The sequence below is a fragment of the Mytilus edulis genome, chromosome 12, assembly GCF_963676685.1.
Source record: "Mytilus edulis chromosome 12, xbMytEdul2.2, whole genome shotgun sequence".
NCBI classification, from domain to species: domain Eukaryota; kingdom Metazoa; phylum Mollusca; class Bivalvia; order Mytilida; family Mytilidae; genus Mytilus; species Mytilus edulis.
The window spans coordinates 13,496,655-13,522,600 of NC_092355.1; the positions used below are offsets into that span (position 1 = coordinate 13,496,655).

Here is a 25,946-nt window from a genome sequence, read left to right on the forward strand (position 1 = left end):
ACTAAGGAAGCCGACATTTTGAATTGCTGAATGTATTGACATGTATGTAGTTTCTACAATAATAAGCAAAACAACTCACATGTTGCACCTAAAAATCTTCTTTTTATCAAACTTTATCACATTCTGAAGCGGCACAGAAGACAGAAAACGCCCGGTGTATATGTTTGACGCCGGAAGCATACATATGACGTCACCTAGTGTAGGGACCAAAGAAGATAACATCTTTTCACGGAATTTTCTTTAATGAAGATTTTACACTGAAATAATGATTGAAATTTAATTGTGCTTGTTTTGCATTAGAAGATAGATAACTGTATTGTATTTGAAGCTTTAAGGACGTCCATCGGTAGTTTTACTGTCGCAAATACCCGTTTACCTGTCTCCGCTCAGCGTCGCCAGGTAAACTAAATTTGCGACAGTAAAACTACCGATGGACGTCCTTAAAGCTTCAAATACAATACAGTTATCTCTTAATTGTAATAGCTCTAGATAGTGCACCCATTCAGACCCTCGGTGGTTATGTTTGCGCATATGTGACATGTTACACCGGAACCTACTACAGTGTTGACATTGACCTCAACAGGACAAAATGCAGACATGTTAAGTTTTTCAATTATTATAAACTGATATAGTGTTAATATTGTATCTAACATGTCTAAGCTTATTTATATGACTAAAATATATTTGTGGGTAATGGATTTAAATACTCTCATAACAATTAAAGAAGTTATTTACTACTTTTTCTGGTGTACAGGTAAAATCAACGATTTTATTGTTTAGATACGCATTATTGGATACATGGTCGGAAGTTACATACAGCTTGTTCACCGTTGCATTTCAAAAGAAGCGAATGAGAAAATATGTAGAATTTGTCGTACAATTGAATGAATATTTTAACATAGTGTCAGTGATCATTATCAAACTCTTTTTATATACAATTAAATGTCAAGCCAGATTGAATATCTACCCTAAATCAATCAGTCAGTATTAGTTTATTGTCTGCATTTTTCATGCGTCCCAAACAACAACCACATTATTATAAAACGTTCTTATGACAACGAAAAGCTATGGAAAGCCCGATTAACAAATTTGGAAATCTGTAAATAATTACAGAAACACAATGTCTGATACACCTTTACATTGCTGAAAAATACTGTGCTGGTTGAATTAAATTGAATTGTATGCTCATGATATTATATTAAAACATTCATCACAGTAAACATAAATCATATAAAGGATGTATATTGAAAAATGCAGCTAATGAAATTTGCTTGCAAAAAAATACAATTCAAAGCCTATTCATACTTTTACAAAATTTTAATTCTTATTAGCCATGGACATTCTTTAAATTTTTGATTTTTTTTAAAATGTATTGCCTATTTTTTCAAACTTGTCAACATTAAGGTACACAGTATCTAAAATGAAACTTAGTTTGATTTCAATAAAAAGTGAATAGTTGTGGTATTAGATAAGATGAATATAAGCAGATTACAAGTTTGAGCTTTCTGAAAAGCTGTGTACTGTTTCGCTTTAAGATAATTTTAGGTAATATGTGTGCATGTGGTTGTTGATTTAATATTGGAAATGAGGTATTTTTAGAAATTGATTTACTTGAAGAGTGTGCATTATACACCCATGCTTTCAAAATTGTGTTCTCTTTACTTGTTGAAGTAAAATCATTAAGAAATAGAAACGAATATGGAGGTTGTGCCTCTCTGGAGGTGTGCCTAGATTGCCTGAAGTGATAAAATGCAGATAATACATTTTTGTACACATTATACAGGAATAATGTTTAGTAAAACAAATCGTGCAAATAAACAAAGCAAATTAACACGTATTGATTATTGATATTTTGATATTTCAGTGTGCAATATATGCATAATAAAACGAATATGAATTAATAAAAGTTGATTGAAACTAAAAAACACGTGATTTCATTCTGTCATGCTTTAAAAAAAAATTAAATCACAAAAATACTGAACTTAAAAGAAAATCATTTCGGAAAGTCCATAATCACATGGCAAAATCAAATAACAAAACGCATCAAAAACGAATGGACAAGAACTGTCATATTCCTGACTTGGTACAGGCATTTTCAAATGTAGAAAATGGTGGATTAAACCTGGTTCTATAGCGCTAACCCTCTCACTTTAATGACAGTCTCATCAATTTCCGATATATTTACATTGGTGCATTAAATAAACAGACACAATAAATAAAATAGTCAAAATATGGGTACATCAGTCATCATCGTATAACAATTTTAAAAGGAAGAATTTAACAGAACACAAAAACATCTACTATCTACGAACACATTCATTGATTTGAGTGTCTGACGTCAGAAAATCTTATATGTCCCATAAATTTGTCGTTCAATGTGCATACAAACAATTTTAAAATTTACATAGGAATGTTAGCATACAGGGTTAAAAAATCAAAAGTATGTAAGAATAAATTTCAGAAATAGACAGAGATTTAAACTAGTCCAAAAGTTATATATAGAATTTATAAGAATCCAAATTAGGTAATTCCACTGCGCGATTGAATGATGTTGACGTTTGTGGTTCAACGTATATTGTAATTCATAATAGAAATATAACATAATGACATATAATAGAACAATATCATACTGACGTAAAAAAAGTACAGAGTCACGTTATAAGAACAACAGAAATACAAAAGGTCGCATATACAAAACAAACCACCAAAAAATGAAAATGAAAAATAAAATATTGTCTTGGTTTTTGCTATATAGTTTCCAGTGACACCATGAAAAAATAAAGTAGAATACCGCTGTTCGAAATTCAAAAATCGATAGAGAAAAAACCAATCCGGGTTACAAACTAAAACTGAGGGAAACGCATCAAATATAAGAGAACTACTACACGACAGAAATATAACATTAAAATGTAACAGACAAGAAACGAACTATAATACATGTAGTACAGGGCGTTTTAAGACAAAAAATAGTGGGTTGATCAAGTTAAAGATCATGTTGGAATTTTGTTCCAGTAAAATGAAATTTTAAATGTTTAGAGACTCTGTATTGTAATTTGATACTCTTCGAATGATTGATTATGTTTATTTTCACCGTAAGAGCAAAACATTTTGGTGATTCTTTTTATTTTTGTATAATGTCTTTAATATATATATATCATGTATATAGAGGTCATTTATGTCGCAGACAAATTAAAAAACCAGTGCCGATCTATGGAAAATTAAAAAGTTATGCCCCTGTAAATAGTGGTTATAAGGAAATTTCATTGTTGGCGTACAATTTTTGAAAGAGGTTGGAACGTATATCAACGGTTAATATCAGCAATGTTTTTCACCTCTTAACTCATTGATTCACTTAGATACGGTATCAACACAGAATAAAGTTTCACTTTTTCCTCATTACTTTGAATTTGTAGTTCTTAGTGTTTGGGCGCTACGCTCTTGAAAGGGACTCGATACAGTAACAGAGAATGTAATTTGCAACGTAATATTAAACGTTTTGAAAAAAATGTAGTTGTATACTGATATGAATCATAAACTGGAAACATTTGAGTAAAATGACTGAAAAAAAAACAAATGAAAAAAGTACTGATGAGAATTTAATTAAGGGGAATAACAGTCTTGCAATTTGACAATATTTATCTGTCTTTTACCATTTTTTACGGACAACACTATTTGCAACAGTTTCCATCACATCTTTCTCAAAACGTTCAGCTACACAAAATATGAATTCATAAGCTATAGTTCTGTTAAATCTGTTAAATACATATTATTTTATTCAGCCATGAAGATGTCAAAATGAGATTTAAATTCTGACTAACAACATTGATAACCTTATACATTTGTATCTTGAATTTCAAACTCCGGTTATTTAGATATGCTAAACTTGAAACCTGCCACATTTTCAACGTACGATTACGTCTCGAAGATAACTTGGTTTGTATCTTTTTGTTAACGTTTTATGGCCCCGCAACGAAGTTGTCCGTGCCATATAGGTTTACCCTGGTCCGCAATTCCGAAATTCCCTAATTCCGTATTTCCATTATTCCGAAATTCCCTAATTCCGTCATTCCGCAACAAACCATTATACGGAGTTTTTTTTCTTAAAACCTTAAGATGTTAGGCTTTTTTTTTGTATGTTAGTTAGTCATGATATGTTACAGATCAAGTTTAAGTTTCGTTCCGCTCCATTAATTTTTGTTGAAACTACGGGCTTTAGACTTTGATAAATTTTGTTGTAATGCAACCACGCGTCCTATATTGCAAGATAGGACCCGACACTTCTGATTTCGTGTTTCGGCAGTTAAGCTTAGGATGGTCATTTTAAGATGCATTATTTGAATATAATCAAATATAAAATTATTCATGTTTATATTGATATATTTATATCATGTATATTGTAATTCTTCTTCAATATATCTAGTTATTTTGACAGATCTGCGTATCATCACGGGTCCAACTGTCAATTTTATGTTAAAGTCTTTAACTTAGATCTACTAAGCATATCTCCAGTACTTTTAGTAGTTTTATCTAGGAGTACATCGGGGCCTTCTCCTCCTTTTCCTCCTTAAGAACAGGTAAAGTTTGCGCTAGTGTCATTTTTTCTATTTTGTATGGTCTAGGCCTTTGATTTGAGGGAAGGCAAAACATTTTGAATTTTCCTCGTCGGAGTTCAGTATTTTTGTGATTTTACTTTTTGTCTCTGTATCAGAGACGAATAACTGCATCATGCCTTTCAAAACTGATAGTTTTATTCCGCTCTTTTTCTGAGTAAGATGAAACCATCGTTGAAGACATGGCTAGGCGTTGTCAGCACCATTCAAAATATGCTTCCGATAAGGTTAAATGTGTATATAGAGAACACATGCGACTGGTTTTGGCTACCTTATAAAAACATTCAATTATAAAGAAAGGTCGTCTATAGATTTACGTATGCAAATTGGATATTTAAACTGAGAAATGCCTTAGTGGTCATAACGATATAAAATACAAATTAAAAGACACATTAAAAAATAAATGACGTATCTATTTATATATATATATATAGGGTGTTTTTTTTAGAAAAGTGTGGACACAGATTTGTGGAGTATGATGGTCGCAGTACCTCACTGTCAAAGATTTGCCGGCAATAATTAAGCATATCAGTTCAAGATTTCAGTACCGTGACTCATGGAGAACCTGAAAACTAATCGTAATGGACACAGAAGCAGTATCACAAGACTGATCAATAGGACTAATGAGAAAATCTCTGATAAAGAGATCGGAAATCAAGAACTTTCAGCAGCCGTTGAAACACTGATGATAAAAAAGGACATACTTGAAAATTTGGACAAACAGATTCTGGATGGAACAGAGGTCGAAGATGTTGAACAGGAAATGAGGGACAATGACGAATATAATTCACATTTGGAAGTCGCCTTACGCAAATTCAAGGATGATATATCAAAGTCAGGAGCTAATGTTCTTAAGCCTACGGTGAGTGTTTTTTTTTTTATAAATATGTGTCGATGAAGATTCAGCGACACATATTTTAACAATTCCATCAAATTGCAATATAAATCCCACACCAAAACAGACACAGAATGACTATATGTGTTACTCACAGAGCGAATTATCACAAACCTTCTCTGAACGTCAACTCCCTTTTTGTCAGGATTGTGTCGTGATTCTTACACGCAATGCTACCAACAGTCCTATATGCGTTTTACAGTCAAATGAGCAAGTATTGTCAATCACTATTAAATTCAAGTAGAACTGTTTCAGATATGAACATATATCATGGGAATCAACGGTAAGCATTGTATATGATATGACATAATATCTGATTAAAAGAAGCATTTGCAATGTTTTAAAAATGTATCTAAGAAAATACAATTATATGAAAAGATAGATGTTAAGGTAAACGCCTCTCAGATGTTAAGTTTGATCAACCTGAGTTTGATTTATTTAAACATAAAGATTTAGCCTTAACATTTTGTACTTTTAATTTTATGATTGCCACTATGAATACAAAACTGTTACACACCTATAAACTGCATATAAACCATAAAAATATAAAATATCTAAAATTTTAAAAATAGATGTTAAAGTAGTATATATGTGTACCACTACTTTAGAATACATACTGTTCATGATAGGTTTAAATTACCAAAACAGGTTTGTAGAACATTTTAACTTCTAAAGGCTATCATAAAGTGAGATCTAGGGGGCCTTCTGATGTAATATATACAACTTCAAATTGTAATTGATTTTTATGCCCCACCTACGATAGTAGAGGGGCATTATGTTTTCTTGTCTGTGTCTCCTTCCGTCTGTTCGTCCGTCCATTCGTCCCGCTTCAGGTTGTAGTTTTTGGTCAAGGTAGTTTTTACTGAAGTTGAAGTCCAATCAACTTGAAACTTAGTACAAATATTCCCTATGATATGATCTTTCTAGATTTAATGCCACATTAGAATTTTTACACAAATTTCACGGTCCACTTAACATAGAAAATAAAAGTGCGATTGGGGCATCCGTGAACTATGGACACGCTCTTGTTTAAAAGTCTATTCCATCAACAATTCATACAAATAAACGGAAAGTCAAATGTTCATGTTTTCACCCCAACATACCAGTTTTACTGAGATACTATTTTTTTTAAATATTCAAAATTGCCCATTTTGATCCGGTCACCTGCAGGTCCTAAACTTTTAAAAGATCGAACTCGGTCATAGAAATATCAGGTCAAACTCAAACCACCTGTACAGCATGCAAGGTAGCAAGCTGTTGTATAAAGCATTAAAGTTAACATTATGAACAAGCTACTGTTTGCAGCTTATACATTAGCATTATGATAATATCGTCATAGCGCAATGAAGATTATAGTTTAATTCTTATTTTTTTTTGTATTACGGTAGGTATAAAATTGAGAATGGAAATGGGGAATGTGCCAAAGAGACAACAACCCAACCAAAGAAAAAAAAACACAAAAAAAAAACCACAAAAAAAAACAACAGCAGAAGGTCACCAACACGTCTTCAATGTAGCGAGAAATTCCCGCATCTGGAGGTATCCTTCAGCTAGCCCCTAAACAAATATATACTAGTTCAGTGATAATGAACGCCATACTAATTTCCAAATTGTACACAGAAACTAAAATCAAAATAATACAAGACTAACAAAGGCCAGAGGCTCCTGACTTGGGACAGGCGCAAAAATGCGGCGGGAGATCTCAACCCTCCCCCTATACCTCTATACCTCTAGCCAATGTAGAAAAGTAAACGCATAACAATACGCACATTAAAATTCAGTTCAAGAGAAGTCCGAGTCTGATGTCAGAAGATGTAACCAAAGAAAATAAACAAAATGACAATAATACATAAATAACAACAGACTACTAGCTGTTAACTGACATGCCAGCTCCAGACTTCAATTAAACTGACTGAAAGATTATGATTTTATCATATGAACATTAGGCACAATCCTTCCCGTTAGGGGTTTAGTATCATACCATCATAACATATATGAGAAGAACATAACCCGTGTCATGCCAACAACTGGTTTTTTAATAACTCATTTCTGACAAGTATTCATAATTTGACTCAGTATCTTGTTTTAGATTGACAAGCGATGACATGTAATGTTGATATCATTTAAAATGAACACTACTCAGACAATTCATGCAAGTCCGTGATAAATTTAACAACACAAAATAAAGATGTTTGGCTTATAAGACCATGTGACCAATTGCTATGGTCTGTGTCAACTTCCATCCTCCAAAATCTTAAAAGATTTGCATCTACTTTTGTAAAACCACCTAGCCATTATCAACCAAACTCGACTGGATTGATGTTTGGGAGGTGTTTAACTAACATGACTACTGAGCATCATTTCGTTTTTGATTAACGAAAAGCTTATTTCCGTATTCATAATTTTCTCTTCATCGCGAAAGACCTTGGATAGAGATTATTGTGAACACCATGATTTGAACTTTGAAAATGAAATGCCTTAATTATTATTATTTTGACTCTGATGTCATGGTCCCTGAATATTGCAATGCAATATTTTGAATCAAGTACATTCTTTGATTTTTTGGCTGGCCTTGATATGTACATTGTTTTTTTTCACATTGTTCATGTACATTTTTATTTAACATGTTCGAAGAGATTTGTTTTCTTCTTTTGGCTAAGCTGAATATGTCAGTAACTACATGTATCTGTAATAGTAACAACAAAATATACTGATACTTAATAGATTTATATGCCATAACGTTTTATCGATTAAAGCAGTCATGATTATCCAATAATGATAAATTTTATTTTGAAATCAAAATTTTAGTTGTCAGCGAGTCCTGCAAATATTCCTGGATCGAATAGTGGAACCGAAAACACCAATCAAATCCAACCAACCGGTACATTAACCAAGGTAAAAAAAATGATTCTTTGTAGCATATAATCTAACATTATGTAAATATTTGTATACTTGTAAAACTGGCAGAAGTTATTATGCAAGGTAGGTAATATTGTAGTATGTTATAGATTAATTAGTGTTACTTGTATATCATAACGGTAATACTCACTTCTGACATAAAATTATTTAAAAGTGAATTCTTCCACTTTGGTTAAAATTAACAAAGGATGATATGACATATTGAATGTTTTTTGCAATGGAAAGTGAAATAACAAAAATACCGATCTCCAAGGAAAATTCATAACGGAAAGTCCCTTATCAAATGGCAAAATCATTAGCTCAAACTCATCAAACGAAAGGACGAAGCCATTTGCACAATTCATGCATATCTCAGATAAGCCTAACAGAATCAAGCTGTTTCAAAATGACATGGTTAGCTAATCTAAACATATGAGCTATTGTTCTCACTTTCCGTCTATCTCCATTGACCCTGAATGTTTGTGTTCATATTTCTTTTTAAAAGCGAACAGCCAAATTAACATAAACTCAGATGGTTTGATACATAAAAAATACTCTTCTAGTTAAACGAAAAGCAATGATTATTTTTGTTATCTTAAATGTTTATATCATCAAAAGTGTCTTGAATTTGGTTGAAAATCTGTGCCAATAGACTATTTTTAAAAGAGTTATTCCCCTTAGAAATATAGATATATAGAAAATTGCCTTGTGAGTGCTCTGATGTGTACAATAATTGCAAAAAATTTATGAAACTTTTTCGTTTCCCAATAGTTATTTTTGAAACATTTGTGAAAGGTGATGTCCCTTTCCCCCTTTTTAGAAAATGTTTTCATCCATACAAATTTTGATTAGAAAGTTTGACAGTACCTGAAGAGTTCTTCTTAAAACGTGATATCACATTCTTAAATTTAACAGTGATTGTGTTAATAAAACACTTTCTTTGAGATACGATCAATATATATTTTATATTTGAACTCATTTTCTGTTAATTATATAAATGCATTCCACAAGGTCGTTCGTTTATATTTCTTAGACTGTTTATGACCTTTTTACACTAAACCTGTTAGATGGCTTTTGTTTGATAGGTCAGATTCGTCGAACATGACGTAACTATGGGTTGTACATGTTGTAATTGGCTTTATTAATTGGAATTTAGTTATTTGATGTATCTTTTTTTGTGATACATGTGATAATTGTCTTTGTTTTCGAGTTGGTGTTGTTTCTTTTTTATTGGTACTGATCCTTTTAGTTAAGCCAATTGCAATTGATTTTTACAGTACATTCTTATGGTGTGCGTTTAAACCACTATCCAATGTTCATGGAGGGATGAACGCTGCCTTATATTTTAACCCCTATAGACCATTTTATTTTATAGTACGTTTCTGTGTGTTACATTTTAACGTTTTGTTTCTTTTGTGTCGTTTGTTTCCTCTTATATTTGAGTGTAAATTCACATTATTATAAGGCGTGTCGCAGTACTTTTCTATCCCAAATTCATGTATTTAGTTTTGACGTATATTTGTTATTCTCATCGGATTTTGTCTAATGCTTAGTTATTTTATGTGTGTGTGTTACATTTTAATGTTGTGTCGTTGTTCTCTTATATTCAATGCGTTTCCCGCAGTTTTAGTTTGTAACCCAGATTTGTTTTTTTTTTCTATCGATTAATGAGTTTTGATCAGCGAGCCAAACGAGGACATATAAACATATAGTATGGGTAAATGATCAAAGAAGACCATAGCATTTGTTAAAGAAAACAGAATTAAATTAAATGTGCTATCCACCATTTCACCTTGTAAAAATCACTGTTTGACTTTTTGTAACGTTTATCAACTGTTTTCTATTTAGAGAAATAGACAAAACTTTTCGATTACAGGTACGTGTCAGGGTCAAAGCTGGTGAAAGAAAAACATCCATGGTCAATGTTGAGGAACCAGGAACAGCCAGGTTTGCAGAGGTATGTTTTATTATAGTTTATTCCGGTTTTATATTTATATGAAAAATACTAAATGCACTTTATGCGTTTTTGTTTTGCTGCAAATTAATCACGAAAACAAACTGGAGATGCTCAGTAGATGTGAAGAAGACATGCACAAACAGTGTCACTGTATTATATTTAATGCATGAAACTAGTAGTATTTGGTCATTTACCTTTTTTTGATCAACATTAGATGGAAAATTTCACGTGCTCGACAAACAAACTAAGCTATTAGCTTCACCTTATGAGTATCAATATGCAAACTTAGCACGATCTGTTAAATATTGGTCATACACTTTCAAACAGTCGATCAGTATTCGCAAACAACTTCACTTCATGATTACATGTATGAATTAGTAAAGATAGAGTAAGAGTTCAACATTGTATAGAACAACAAATTTAAACCATATCAGAGAGTACATACAGGAAAGTAGTCCACAAAAACAAAATGGTTCTTTTTAAACGTCTTATTATAACTTTATCAATAAAAAATAATAGGTGTGGTATTTTGGCATATATTAAAAGATTTAGAAATGGAGATAAGTGTTGAACCCTTTTCAATTTTTTTATTGATGAAGTCAAAATTTATAGAATTAGAGTACAAATGCTGCGATGTCCTGTTAATCAGATCAGAAGTACCACTTTATTAGAACCAAATTATCCGAATGTAGTGTTTTTCTCAATCAAAGGCATGTTGAAACCAGGATACGATCCAGATTGTTTTCGCCCTATAGAATATGAAAGGCAAAAATGCGAAAATGCGAGATGGCCTTAACCGGCTACCATAGTTTTAACATGTTCGAAGAAAAATGAAGAACTGTCGTGGAATAACCTGAGTATGTAAGTTACTTTCTGTACATGAAATACTTACAGCAACATAAAATAACTATATGTGACCGGTAGATACAAGATACCTTATCCATGCCATCAATAATTTAACATAAATTTGTTTTATAAATTTAAGCAGATTCAGCTGTACGTCTTATATAGACAGGCGTGATCATTCAATAGTAATAACTTTTATTTTGAAAACTAATTAAGTTGTCATAGAGTCCTGCAAATATTCCTGGATCCAATTCTTACATAGAAAGCTCCAATCAAATCCGACCAACAGGTTCAACCTCAAATGGTAACAGGCCATTGTTGGTAGCATACATGTTAGCTTGTATAACTGGAACGTTAATTATTATTACTTTAATAACGGTATTACTAATTTCTTACATAACATTATCCATAAGTCAATCCTAGCAATGTTGTTAAAATCAACAAGGGATAATCCGACATATTGAAAGCTTTTGCAATGAGGCTAAATAAAAAGGAAATTCATAACGGAAATTCCAGTATCAAATGAAAAAATCCTAAGCTGGAGTACATCAAACGAATGGACGAAACAACTCACGCATCCAAGCTAATCTAAGTTAAGCCCAACTTAATCAAATGAAGAATTTAGATACTCTGAACATATGAGCCATTGTTATGATTTAAAAAACAAGTACCCTAACCTAATCTTTTGATAACTAATAAGATTTATCAAAATTGCGACAGCTGCTAAATTTCACTGTGGCAGCTATTATGTAACTTTAACAACTTTAAAAGTGTTTGTCTCCAACAAAAATCGACTGCAACAACGCTTCAAAAGTTGTCACATGTACAATAGGACTGCTACAAATTGTTTTAAAGTTGTAACTGTCCTAACACGATAAACGTTCACACACTCATAAATTAACGTTAACTATAAATTTTACCCATTTTCTTAAAATTTGCAACAGCTATAACAATAGATTAATAGACTTCTTACTTTGGAACATATTACAATAAAGAATACTAGTTTGCACTCATTTTTTCCCAAAAAAAAATGAAACATTACATCACTACCCCAATTGGCAGATTTTCATTTTTTTTTTTTCATTTTACCATTTTTACTTAAGGAGTGAACAAAACCCAAATATATTATGTTTCAAATCAACACAGAAGTCAAACATGGTGATTCAGGAGAAATTATTGGATTGCCAACTATGTTTATGGTTAATCTGACTAAATGAAACAGTTTAAGCACCAAATCATGAAAACTGATATTAAAGTCCATTCCACATTTTACAGCATGCCTAATATTACTTTAAACATTTCCAGATTATGAGGGCAATACAACAAGAGTCTTTAGATTGCAGTTAACTATTATTCCAAAATCTGTTTGACAATACATGTACTAGAATACATCTCTAAGTTGACTGTTTGTCTATTTCTCATGTATGCATTAAGTTAAATTATGTCCCCTTCCATAATCAATTTGCCTTTATTGTGTTTTTCACTGTCAGAAAATATTAACAACTAATGGTATTTGCATGGAAAATGAATAAACCATTTAATCTTACTGATATAGCATCATAAATACATTCTTTGTCAAAAATAATGTCTAGTTAATGTACAGAAACCCCTATTTCTATCTCTTTTTCAGACCAATATGAGAGATAAATGACTAAGAAAGAACCCCTTATCCACTTACTGGTTCCCCAAAAGCTCCTTCTGGTGTCATTTTACATTAGAACTACAAATTAAACCTCTAGAAAACTAGAATAGCTGTACTTGTGTTAAAAAAAATAAGAAATTATGCAATTTATTTATTTCGGTGAAAATAATAGGATGTACATGCAACCGAAGAATGTCGCGTCTCAAATTTCAGTGGTTGCACATGTGTCAGACACTGCGAAAAGTTAAAGCGAGCATTTATAATTAAAAATATTTTGCAAGTTACATAAAAATAATGAAGTTCTACTTTCTAGGTAAATTTTTACATTATTACCTACAAATCAGCCAAAATTTCCTTAATCAGCAATTTTTACACTCAGGGGTGGAATTTAAAGCTTGTTTTTATCATAGTTGCCCTTAATCAACTTTTTATTGATAAACTTACAAATTGCATGGGTAAAAAAAGTTCCTTTATTGATTTAGTGTAAAAAATACATATCCCCCTTAAGGTGGCACGGTAGTATTTCCTGGCCCATAAGGGATAATGATAGCCTTTTTAGAATTTTCACCACTTTCTAACACTGCAAAAAATTCTACATTCACAGTTAACTGAAGTACTTTCATTTTACTATTCAGAAATGAATTTGAATATGTATCATGACCGTTTACTTTTTTTGCTATTTTTAAAAACCTAAGGCCACTAGTAATTTTAGATATTTTATGGTGCAGTGAATACAAAATTCTCAAAAATTCTCAAAAATTCATTTTCATCTGTATGTAATATTATTTCATATTTTCCTACACCTGATTCATCCCTCAGTTTGGGAAAGTATGTTCAGTTGATACTGTATTTTTTGTCAAATCACACTGTTTAGATACATTTACCTAAGTAGGGTACACAAAAGAGTAACCTAAATTCTGGAATGCAAATACTACCGTGCCACCTATAGGATTACAATACTACGATGTTTTTGTTCTACATCCGGTCATAAAATTAATTGTGTGGGAATCGACAACTTGTGTCAATTAAACACCTTGGTTTTATTATAATATATGCATGGCATGCAATCGTAAAATTCAAGGACCAGCAAAAGTACAAGTTAATTACACGAGTCAATCTATATTTTCATCCCGATTTAACCAAATTCTGATTATCTACATCAAATTGATTTATAGACCACGAAAGTAATGTTATTAAATCGTCTTTTTAAATGACATAAATATGTCGAATTCTTAGTATATATATTGCCGTAATTTTCCCACGGTTATATATAGTTAATAGAGTGTGGCTAATTCATGAATAATAGATTTCATGGACATAATTTATTGTGTTCTTTCCAAAATATTAATTAGCAAAACAAAATCGTCTTTATTATTGGTATACAAAATGCAAGGTAAAAAGACATTAAGTACATTTAGTTCATGAAGTTAAAGAGTACGAATTACATAAAAAAATCAAGATGGAAAACAATTAAAAGTGTTACCAACAGAAAAAAAGAAAAACAAATTATCACACGGCAAAACTAAAATATATTGTAATAAAGTTACAATACATCTACATCATTTTCCGTCAATTACATCAGAAAAAAATAATGATCATGTTAAAAAACCATCACCTGGTGTACACAGGTAGATAAAAAGCGTTCTACCGTAACAGATCGATTAACACGTGCTGGTCTTTAGAGTCGGTTAAGGATGAAAGGGGTCATGTAGGTAGCTGTACCTGACAAATAATTGATTTATGACTGTCGGACATATGTCCGAGATGAGATGACGGACAGGTAAGAAGTCCGACTATCGTCGTAGTAAGTCTCCAAATGTACTGTAAAGCATTACAGTTAACATTATGAACAAGCTACTGTTTGCAGCTTATACATTAGCATTATGATATTACTTATATAGCTGGCAGTCGTCATAGCGTAATGAAGATTATAGATTAATTCTTATTACTTTTGTATTACGGTATAAAATTGAGAATGGAAATGGGGAATGTGCCAAAGAGACAACAACCCGACCAAAGAAAAAGAAAAAAAAAAAAAAAAAAAAAACAACAGCAGAAGGTCACCAACAGGTCTTCAATGTAGCGAGAAATTCCCGCACCTGGAGGTATCCTTCAGCTGGCCCCTTAACAAATATATACTAGTTCAGTGATAATGAACGCCATACTAATTTCCAAATTGTACACAAGAAACTAAAATCAAAATAATACAAGACTAACAAAGGCCAGAGGCTCCTGACTTTGGACAGGCGCAAAAATGCGGCGGGATTAAACATGTTTGTGAGATCTCAACCCTCCCCCTATACCTCTAGCCAATGTAGAAAAGTAAAGCGCATAACAATACGCACATTAAAATTCAGTTCAAGAGAAGTCCGAGTCTGATGTCAGAACATGTAACCAAAGAAAATAAACAAAATGACAATAATACATAAATAACAACAGACTACTAGCTGTTAACTGACATGCCAGCTCCAGACTTCAATTAAACTGACTGAAAGATTATGATTTTATCATATGAACATCAGGCACAATCCTTCCCGTTAGGGGTTTAGTATCATACCATCATAACATATATGAGAAGAACATAACCCGTGTCATGCCAACAACTGGTTTTTTAATAACTCATTTCTGACAAGTATTCATAATTTGACTCAGTATCTTGTTTTAGATTGACAAGCGATGACATGTAATGTTGATATCATTTAAAATGAACACTACTCAGACAATTCATGCAAGTCCGTGATAAATTTAACAACACAAAACAAAGATGTTTGGCTTATAAGACCATGTGACCAATTGCTCTGGTCTGTGTCAACTTCCATCCTCCAAAATTTTAAAAGATTTGCATCTACTTTTGTAAAACCACCTAGCCATAATCAACCAAACTCGACTGGATTGATGTTTGGGAGGTGTTTAACTAACATGACTACTGAGCATCATTTCGTTTTTGATTAACGAAAAGCTTATTTCCGTATTCATAATTTTCTCTTCATCGCGAAAGACCTTGGATAGAGATCATTGTGAACACCATGATTTGAACTTTGAAAATGAAATGCCTTAATTATTATTATTTTGACTCTGATGTCATGGTCCCTGAATATTGCAATGCAATATTTTGAATCAAGTACATTCTTTGATTTTTTGGCTGGCCTTGATATGTACATTGTTTTTTTTCCACATTGTTCATGTACATTTTTTTTTAACATGTTCGAAGAGATTTGTTTTTTTCTTTTGGCTAAGCTGAATATGTCAGTTACTACATGTATCTGTAATAGTAACAACAAAATATACTGATACTTAATAGATTTATATGCCATAACGTTTTATCGATTAAAGCAGTCATGATTATCCAATAATGATAAATTTTATTTTGAAATCAAATTTTAGTTGTCAGCGAGTCTTGCAAATATTCCTGGATCGAATAGTGGAACCGAAAACACCAATCAAATCCAAACAACCGGTACATCAACCAAGGTTAAAAAAAAAATGATTCTTTGTAGCATATAATTTAACATTATGTAAATATTTGTATACTTGTAAAACTGGCAGAAGTTATTATGCAAGGTAGGTAATATTGTAGTATGTTATAGATTAATTAGTGTTACTTGTATATCATAACGGTAATACTCACTTCTGACATAAAATTATTTAAAAGTGAATTCTTCCACTTTGGTTAAAATTAACAAAGGATGATATGACATATTGAATGTTTTTTGCAATGGAAAGTGAAATAACAAAAATACCGATCTCCAAGGAAAATTCATAACGGGAAGTCCCTTATCAAATGGCAAAATCATTAGCTCCAACTCACCAAACAAAAGGACGAAGCCATTTGCACAATTCATGCAAATCCCAGATAAGCCATACCGAATTAAGCTGTTTCAAATGGACATGGTAAGCTAAACATATGAGCTATTTGTTCTCACTTTCCGTCAATCTCCATTGACCCTTAAGTTTTGTTTTTATATTTCTTTTTTAAACCACACAGCCATAATAACATAAACTCAGATGATGTGATACATAGAAGGTACTCCTCTTGTTCTATCAATGATTTTTTGTTTATATATTATATCATCAATGTCTTGAATGTGGCCGAAAATCTGTTCCAATCGATTTGTTTTAAAAGAGTTATTTCCTTTAGAAATATGGATATATAGAAAATTGCCTTGTGAGTGTTCTGATGTGTATAATTCTTGGCAGAGTTGTATAAAACTTTTTCGTTTCCCCATAGTTATTTTTGAAAGGTGATGTCCCTTTCCCTCTTCTTGGAAAATGTTTTCATCCATACAAATTTTGATCAGGAAGTTTGACAGTACCAGTAGAGTTCTTATCAAAACGTAATATCACATTCTTAAATTTAACTGTGATGGTGTTAATAAAACACTTACATTGATATGCAATCAATATATATTTTATATTAATACTCATTTACTGTTAATTATATAAATGCATTGCACAAAGTCGTTTGTTTATTTCTTAGACTGTTTACGACCATTTTACACTAAACCTGTTGGAAGGTTTATTATTTGATAGATTCGTCGAACATGAAGTAATAATTAAATGTACAGTGAAACCTGCCCAAACCAAACACCCACGGGACTTTGCGTTTTGTTCGGTTTTCACAGGTGTTCGGATTTAAAGGGTAAACGAAAGTCGACACCAAAATAATTGTGGCACAAACTGACAAAGGACGATAGGTAACACAACAGACGGCAATTTATTTTCATGATAATTTAGATGTAAATGCAAAATTCTAGGTAGATGAAGATAGACGTATCGTTTCTTTTTTCATATCAGTCAAACGCCACTCCGTCAATCACGCTCCTCGTTGAGTAAAGGTATAAATAGTTCAATGATGTCCGACTATTTTCTAATCCGTTGATTCACTGACCAATTCAGATTCTCAGTCACTGTCGAATGACTACTACGTAGTTGAATCGATATCATCTTTTCAATTATCTGTACAGGCACGAGTTCTTGGAATAAATGCTGATTGATACTTTGCTACAAGATTAGAGCGAAACAACAGCATGGGTCCAGTTTATTCTCGGACTTTATCGTTGATTACGAAAGTCTGCATGAGCATCTGAATTATATAGGGCATCTAAAGGGAATCCGGCTGCCCGTAAATATAATTCGAAAGTCATTGACCTTGTGTTGCACGACTTCTTAATCCAGTTAAACGCTTTAAAACTGTGAATTAAACAGTTTAGCTACTGTACGGCAGTTATGAATTTGTGACCGAAAAGATTTGAGTAACGTGCATATAATTGATCTAAGGAAAGGTTCCATTATTGTCCTTTTCGTCCAAAGGGCAGCTGACCAGTTTAACGTTTCTTTACAAAAAAATCCTTTGAGTACATGAATATAAATGTAAAGCATTGATTTTCTCTTATTAGTCTTTGTTGAATTAGCACTTTAAAAAAAAAATTGCAGAATTTATCTTTGTTTCAAATAAAGAAATACTTGTCATCAGTATAATAACGAAATAAAAGTACTTAACGATAAACTATAAACAACAATTATACTCCACAAGACAATGTATACAACGTTTTGAAAATGACAAAATTGCGCTTCAATGATGAATTTTACCCATTTTCATATATTTTGCGAAAGCTATAACCGTACATTAATAAGTGTAATCATCAAAGTTGAAGAACAAACACGTCTGCAAGCATATCAAAATATCTTGCATATGCAGTCGACTACTAGTAGAAGTTAATGCCCTATAATGATAGTTTTACCTTGTTATTGTGTGCATAGTATGCACAATCTAAAGACTATAATAATATGCAAGACGATATCAACAATGGAACATTACTAAAATTGTCAGTTTACTCTGTATAGGAGTTATAACTCTTGAATGGTGCATTTAGCCACTTGACATGTAGGAAACTGAGGAAGTCAAAGTGAACTGTAAACAGCAATTGTGGTCAGCAAGACAAGATATACATAATGGTTAAGAAAGCATAAATGTAAAGTCCATTTCTTATAACCGATGTTCCCTTTGAATTACGATTAAATACATTTTTGTTTTTGTGACAAAGACTATAGAAGATAAAGAGAAACTGATAATATACAAAAATTATCAACAATACAAGATCAATAAAAAAGAGATCTTGGTCAAGCAATAAATTCTTGTTTTAATGGTGAAGACCTTCCATTGTGGAAATGTACACATATCGATGTGTGCGACATAGAACCTTTAGATAATAAAATTGAGAATGAAAATGGGGAATGTTTTCAAAGAGACAACACCCCGACCAAAGGGCAGACTACAGCCGAAGGTCACCTATGGGTCTACAATGCAGCGAGAAACACCCGCACCAGGAGGCGTGCTACAGCTGGCCCCTTAACAAAAAAGTATACTAGTTAGGTAATACTGGACGTCATACTAAACTCCGAAATATACACAAGTAACTAAAAATAAAAATTATACAAGACTAGCAAATATCAGAGGCTCCTGACTGTGGACAAGCAAGCGCAAAAGTTCGACAAGGAAAAATATGTTTTTTTATAGATCTCATTCCTCCCCCTAAACCTCAATTTAGAAAAAAAAACCAATACCCACATTAAAACTCAGTTCAAAAGACGTCCAAATCCGATGTCAGAATAGGTAACAAAAGAAACTCAACAAAATGACAATAATACACAAATAACAACAGACTACTAGCAGTTACTGAATGTCATCTCCAGACCCCAATTAAACTGATTGAAAGATTATGTTTTTATCAAATGAATATCAAGTACAATCCCTCCCGTTAGGGGTTAAGTGATATACCATTATAAATATATGAGAAGAAACTCATATCATGCCAACAACTGGTTTTAGATTAACTCTGTTTATTTCCGATACAAAGACCCTATACCATGTATAAGTGAATCAATATCAAAGCCAAAATATCTAATCGGTAAGTTATAGTATCAAAGCATGTCCAATTGACATAGTTCTTTTGTTTGTTGTTACTAAAAAAATGACCTAAAAGAGTTTGAACATATGTATTTGTATTCAGACTTTTTAAATGGCCATTTAATTAGGTATGTGACTTTTCTTTAATTGTAATGTGAGGCGATATATACGTTTGGAAAAATCATGATTTGAACAGATTCGAAGTCACCAATAAAAGCTTGCAAATTATCAAGTACTTCCAAAGAATATTTGACACTCCATTTTTATTTTTTAATTTTTTTTGAAAGTAATTAATTCAAAAAATTGGAACTTTCATTGTTTTTGGTTCTACTTGTAAAGAAGTAGCTAACATTGGCTAAAGGTTTATGTTTGTTACATAATTATGTCGTTTTCTGAAAATAGAGTCAGTTGGAATGTTGGTGAATTCATGATTTTCTTTTGCAGGACGTCAATGTGTAATTTACGTCAAACAATAATTATGTTATTAGCAGTTTTATCAGCCGGGAAAAAACCAAATTCCTTGGCGAGTTCCTTAAGTTTATATTTGATACGATAAATAGGGTTTATATGGTTGTTGTTAAAAGAGTAAAATGTTCTTAAAAATCTTGTATACGTATATATATATATATCAACTACGTTTTTTACTGAATTAAAAAAAATAGTCCAAAGATTTCATGTCAGATTTTCTCTTTTTATCCAATTCGAACATCAAGTCCGGAGTGAGTCGTGGATGATATTACGACACCCATTCCAATTAATAATTGATGGGGGACGATGTGTAGGTTCTTTTAATACTGAGGAATGATTTAAACTATCTGGCAAGAACTATGTTAAGAACTGGGACCATACATGTATTTGGAATTACTTCAATTACATGACGGAGGTGTATTGTAACTGATATTTTCATCTTCACACATCTTTCCTGATAGAGAGTTGAAATCAAATTTAATTAATTTTTTTTCGGTGAGCTTACAAACTTTGAATGAGATCTACCAGGCTGCTTTATTACTACTTCTAAAGGTTGAACTGTTAGATATTTAATATCATGATTCTTAAGGTGTTGGTTAACGTTAATTTTGAATTTAATGGGTCTTTAAAATCGATAAAGTTGTTCTTGTGTGTATTTAGATAAATAGCGTCCAGTTTCACTTACGTACTGAATACCGTAACACAATTTGCAATTGGCGGCAAAAGGCTTTAAAAATATATCATTTATATAGCGTTTTGGTTTGCTGTAACTTCTTTGAATCAATTAGAAATCATGTTAAGTCTCATCCTCGCATTTATTTTTATTTTACATCAAATGTCTTTACATTTATCTTCTTTTCAGTTCACAAAAGAGGTAATAAATTTTACAAAGATGGGAATGATTATCCTGAATATTCTTTTTGGTGTGTTATATGACCTATTAAAGCCAGATAAACCACATCTACGTCCAAGGAGCGATTGTGATATAACATACTTGTACGCTGAACACAGGAAACTTAATAAACACACACCTAGCAATGGATGGGGAGGTTCATGGCAAAAAATTCAGAATACAAATATAGCTATTGGGGATGATATAGAACGCATAAGACTTATAAGAAACGAATTGCAGAACTCTCCGTCATTTAAACTTGGTGATTTACGTTTTAATGAGTTAGTTAGTATAACGAATGACATTTTGAGACGGTTAAATTACCATAGCAAGCCAACAAGGTTGTATACGGATGAACTAAAAGAGATTTTGGCTGGAAAAATTTCTGCAGAGGAAACGGCAAAAGCCATAAATCAAAAAATGGGTAATTATAAAATTTAGATTTGTTACCCTTTTGCAATGTTTTCTTGTTGTATTCAACGTGCATTAGGATTTTTCATACAGCCGTGCTTGTATAATAATATGAGTGTATGCAGACATATAAAATATTTATTAAACAATTTCCAGCTACTTCTTCTGAGTATGCCGTAAAGATCTTATATCAAAATAAATTTCAAACTGATACGTAGCTCGAACCTGTACGGTTATAAGATTGATATATCCTACATGTGTAACTAGTTGTTATCCTTTTTATACCTGTAAACAGTTAGGCTACTTAGTTCCCGGTACGATAATATCAGATTATTACATGGCATTTTTCATATCGCATGTATTATCAGCCCTAGGTTCAATATCAGCCCAAGAGCCGCATGGCTCGAGGGCTGATATTGACCGAGGGCTGATAATACATGCGATATGAAAAATGACATGTTATGATCTTTTTATCATATGCTTCAACAGTAGAGAAAAATAACAGATTCATATATTGATCTTTCTACGTGGTTCCCGAAAAGAAGTTGAAAGAGTAAAAAGTTCACGGACGTCGGACCAAAAATTTGATACATTCAATATGAAATCTTTCTATCATATGCCTCAACAGAGAAAAAATCATTTAAATATTGACGAATTGACAAAAAATAATTCAACAATATGCATCATGAACATTGTTTGGAAAAGTCAACTTTTTTAAAGTAACTTTCTAAATTATGTTTCAGAAAAACTTAAAAACTGCATTTATTTAATATATTTTTTTTTTAATTTAATTTAATCATTTTACACAATATACTTTCCACTGTTCAAATAATTGTTTTGTACACTACTTTGTAATGTTTTTCACTGAAAACGTAGCATTGAGGTGTATTTTCCGGAATTTGCCGAGTATCACCGGAATGCCATGTGATAACGTTACGGAAAGGCATGTGATAACAATCGAAGCATGTGATAAACTTTTCATATCAGCCCGCTAAGCACCAATTCGGAAAATATGGAAAATACTTTAATTTAATGCTATTATCATACGGTAAAAATCATATGTTATTTAGTCTAAGTATATGATAATAGATCATATCTATATTAGTTATTGTTAACATTGCATTGTTCAAAAAAGCATGACATATTTGGCTCTGGTCGTTATGTCACTTGTTGTGTGTTTTTGCTCGAAACCAAAAGTTGTTAAAAACCTGATAACTAATTAACGATTTGAATAGCTTTCAAAATACCAGAACTCTTGAAAAAATGGCAGTCAATCTTGCTGAAAAACCGCCTTGCAACATTAGAATTCATACATGATTAGTACAAAATAATGTATATAGTAAACTATTAATTCAACTGTAATAGAATTATTTTTATGTTCCATCTAAATCAGCATGACATACTTGCAACTTAACAACTGAACAATAAGCAATTTCAGTCAAAAGTTAATTCATAAGACAAAAATTGAAATTGCAATTTTGATAATCATTTACAACCGGCATTTAACAATTTAATCTTGCCTCTAACATGTCTAAGTTGGGGATTTGGGAGTTATGATGTCATCAATCTGTTCTTGCTTTACTTTTAGTTTTTGTACTTTTGTAAAAATATGTATATGTAATTTCTAAAATTATTTTCGATGTTGATAAAATATTTACAATCGTAGTCGGCCATTGTTACTGAACAGTTTGACCCAGGTGGTATAATCGCTTTACGATATATATTTGTAGATGTATTTGTAGATGTAGTTCCAACTGAAATAAAATCAATGACTGACAAACAATCTGTTCCCTTGTACCTCCATTTGCTCGAGTCAGGATCTGAGAAAAAGAGAGACATACGTTTAGTAGTAGTTGGAAAGAAAGAGGCAGGAAAGACCTCATTGCTTAGAAGATTGTTCTCTGAAGGGATAGAAGATGTTCATAGTACAAATGGAATAGAAATCCACACAATAACATGCAAAACAAAGTCAGATGATGGTATATGGAATAAATCTGATGGTATGATGTATTAGCTCTATGACTTGTTCTTCTGCAATGTCAAATTAATGTACAGTTTAGGGAACATATATCTTACAAGATAAAATGCATTGGTCATATTTCAATGATCCCAGGTCATTAAAATTCATAAATAGATAGAATAGTCAACTAGCTGAAAGGACAATTTTTGCTAAAGGTGCAATTTTTTATTCACTATAAGAAAAGAATACAACTTCAACAATAAAGTTGCATTGTCTTCCTTGACAAAATTGTATGTCTGACAGTAACAGGTTATATATGAAGATGTTGTTTTATGCTACAAAATTGTTATAAATAGAGAAAAGGATTTGTTCAATAACAGAAAAACTTATAATTTTGGTTCTAAAATTTGAAAATTTTTATTTGTAATGTATTGATTATATGTTGAAATGCTTGTCTCAGTTAAAACAAATGTTCGCCAATTGCGTCACCAGTGATTATTTAAAACGTCATAAATGAAGTGAATTTCGATAAAAACTTAATTGTTTTTGCTTATTTTTGCAAGACTTATGACAGTTTTCTAATATATTGACAATGGCGTCATCCCTCGCTCACAAATATTTTTGCTGAAATATTCTGTATTTCTTTTCTTTACTTTAAATGGACGAGTATGGCACAACACATGTAATCATGATCAAGTCAAATAACTATAAAAAACTATTTTTAACAAGATTTTTGAAAGAAATATCGGTTATTAATTTGGGGATTTATACCGTAGCGGCCGGGTGGGCAGATCGGCGGCTGACAAACAGTGTCCGTTCATTGATATGATAACGCTTGCACTATTTTTTTATATGACTGCAAAAATTGAAAAATTTTTGGTCGTATATTGGTATCACATTGGCGTCGTCGTCGTCCGTCATCGTCGTCGTCGTCCGAAGACATTTGGTTTTCGCACTCTAACTTTAGTAAAAGTAAATAGAAATCTATGAAATTAAAACACAGGGTTTATGACCATAAAAGGAAGGTTGAGATTGATTTTGGGTGTTTTGGTCCTAACAGTTTAGGAATTAGGGGCCAATTTAAGAGGGCCGAAATAAGCATTTTTCTTGGTTTTCGCACAATAACTTTAGAATAAATAAACAGAAATCTATGAATTTTTACCATAAGGTCTATGACAACAAAAGAAAGGTTGGGATTGATTTTGGGAGTTAAGTCCCAACAGTTAAGGAATAAGGGGCCAAAAACAGGTCCCAAAATAAGCATTTTTCTTGGTTTTTGCACAATTACTTTAGTATAAGTTAATAGAAATCTTAGAAATTTTAACAAAAGGTTTATGACCACAAAAGGAAGGTTTGGATTGATTTTGGTAGTTTTGGTCCCAACGAATTAGGAGCAAAAAGGGTCCAAAATTAAACTTTGTTTGATTTCATCAAAAATTGAACTATTGGGGTTCTTTGATATACCAAATTTAACCGTGTACTTAGATTCTTAATTTTTAGCTCACCTGGTCCGAAGGGTCAAGTGAGCTTTTCCCATCACTTTGCGTCCGTCGTCTGTTGTCTGTCGTCTGTAGTCGTTAACTTTTACAAAAATCTTCTCCTCTGAAACTACTGGACCAAATTAAACCAAACTTGGCCACAATTATGATTGGAGTATCTAGTTTTAAAAATGTGTCCGGTGACCCGGACAACCAACCAAGATGGCCGCCATGGCTAAAAATAGAACATAGGGGTAAAATGCAGTTTTTGGCTTATAACTCAAAAACAAAAGCATTTAGAGCAAATCTGACATGGGGGCAAAATTGTTTATCAGGTGAATTTCTATCTGCCCTGAAATTTTCAGATGAATCGGACAACCCGTTGTTGGGTTGCTGCCCCTGAATTGGTAATTTTAAGGAAATTTTGCTGTTTTTGGTTATTATCTTGAATATTATAAATAGAGATAAACTGTAAACAGCAATAATGTTCAGCAAAGTAAGATTTACAAAAAAGTCAACTTGACCGAAATGGTCAGTTGACCCCTTTAGGAGTTATTGCCCTTTATAGTCAATTTTTAACAATTTTTCGTAAATCGTGGTTATTATTTACAAAAATCTGCTCCTCTGAAACTGTTGGGCCAAATTAATCCAAACTTGGCCACAATCATCTTTGGGATATCAAGTTTTAAAAATGTGTCTGGTAACCCTTCCATCAAATAAAGATGGCCGCTACGGCTAAAAATAGAACATATGGGTAAAATGCAGTTTTTGGCTTATAACTCAAAAACCAAAGCATTTAGAGCAAATCTGACATGGGGTGAAATTGTTTATCAGGTCAACATCTGTCTGCCCTGGAATTTCAGATGAATCGGACAACCCGTTGTTGGGTTGCTGCCCCTGAATTGGTAATCTTAAGGAAATTTGGCTGTTTTTGGTTATTATCTTGAATATTATTATAGATAGAGATAAACTGTAAACAGCA

At 32.1% G+C, this 25,946-nt stretch overlaps 1 protein-coding gene across 2 annotated transcripts in view; it reads left to right on the top strand.

Moving 5' to 3' along the window:
* The first annotated feature begins 560 nt into the window (after nucleotides 1-560).
* Nucleotides 561-25,946, top strand: part of LOC139497187 (probable serine/threonine-protein kinase roco8) — a 56,829-nt gene continuing 31,443 nt past the window's right edge. Inside the window, exons 1-7 of one of the 2 annotated variants that reach the window (XM_071285279.1) lie at nucleotides 561-754; nucleotides 5,059-5,472; nucleotides 8,314-8,400; nucleotides 10,280-10,360; nucleotides 16,233-16,319; nucleotides 21,086-21,539; nucleotides 23,257-23,526. In XM_071285279.1, coding sequence (XP_071141380.1) covers nucleotides 5,167-5,472; nucleotides 8,314-8,400; nucleotides 10,280-10,360; nucleotides 16,233-16,319; nucleotides 21,086-21,539; nucleotides 23,257-23,526 — 1,285 coding nt within the window. In that variant the 5' untranslated portion in view covers nucleotides 561-754; nucleotides 5,059-5,166. Of the gene's footprint in view, nucleotides 755-5,035; nucleotides 5,473-8,313; nucleotides 8,401-10,279; nucleotides 10,361-16,232; nucleotides 16,320-21,085; nucleotides 21,540-23,256; nucleotides 23,527-25,946 lie in introns of those variants that run through there. The other variant, XM_071285280.1, reaches the window with a different exon arrangement.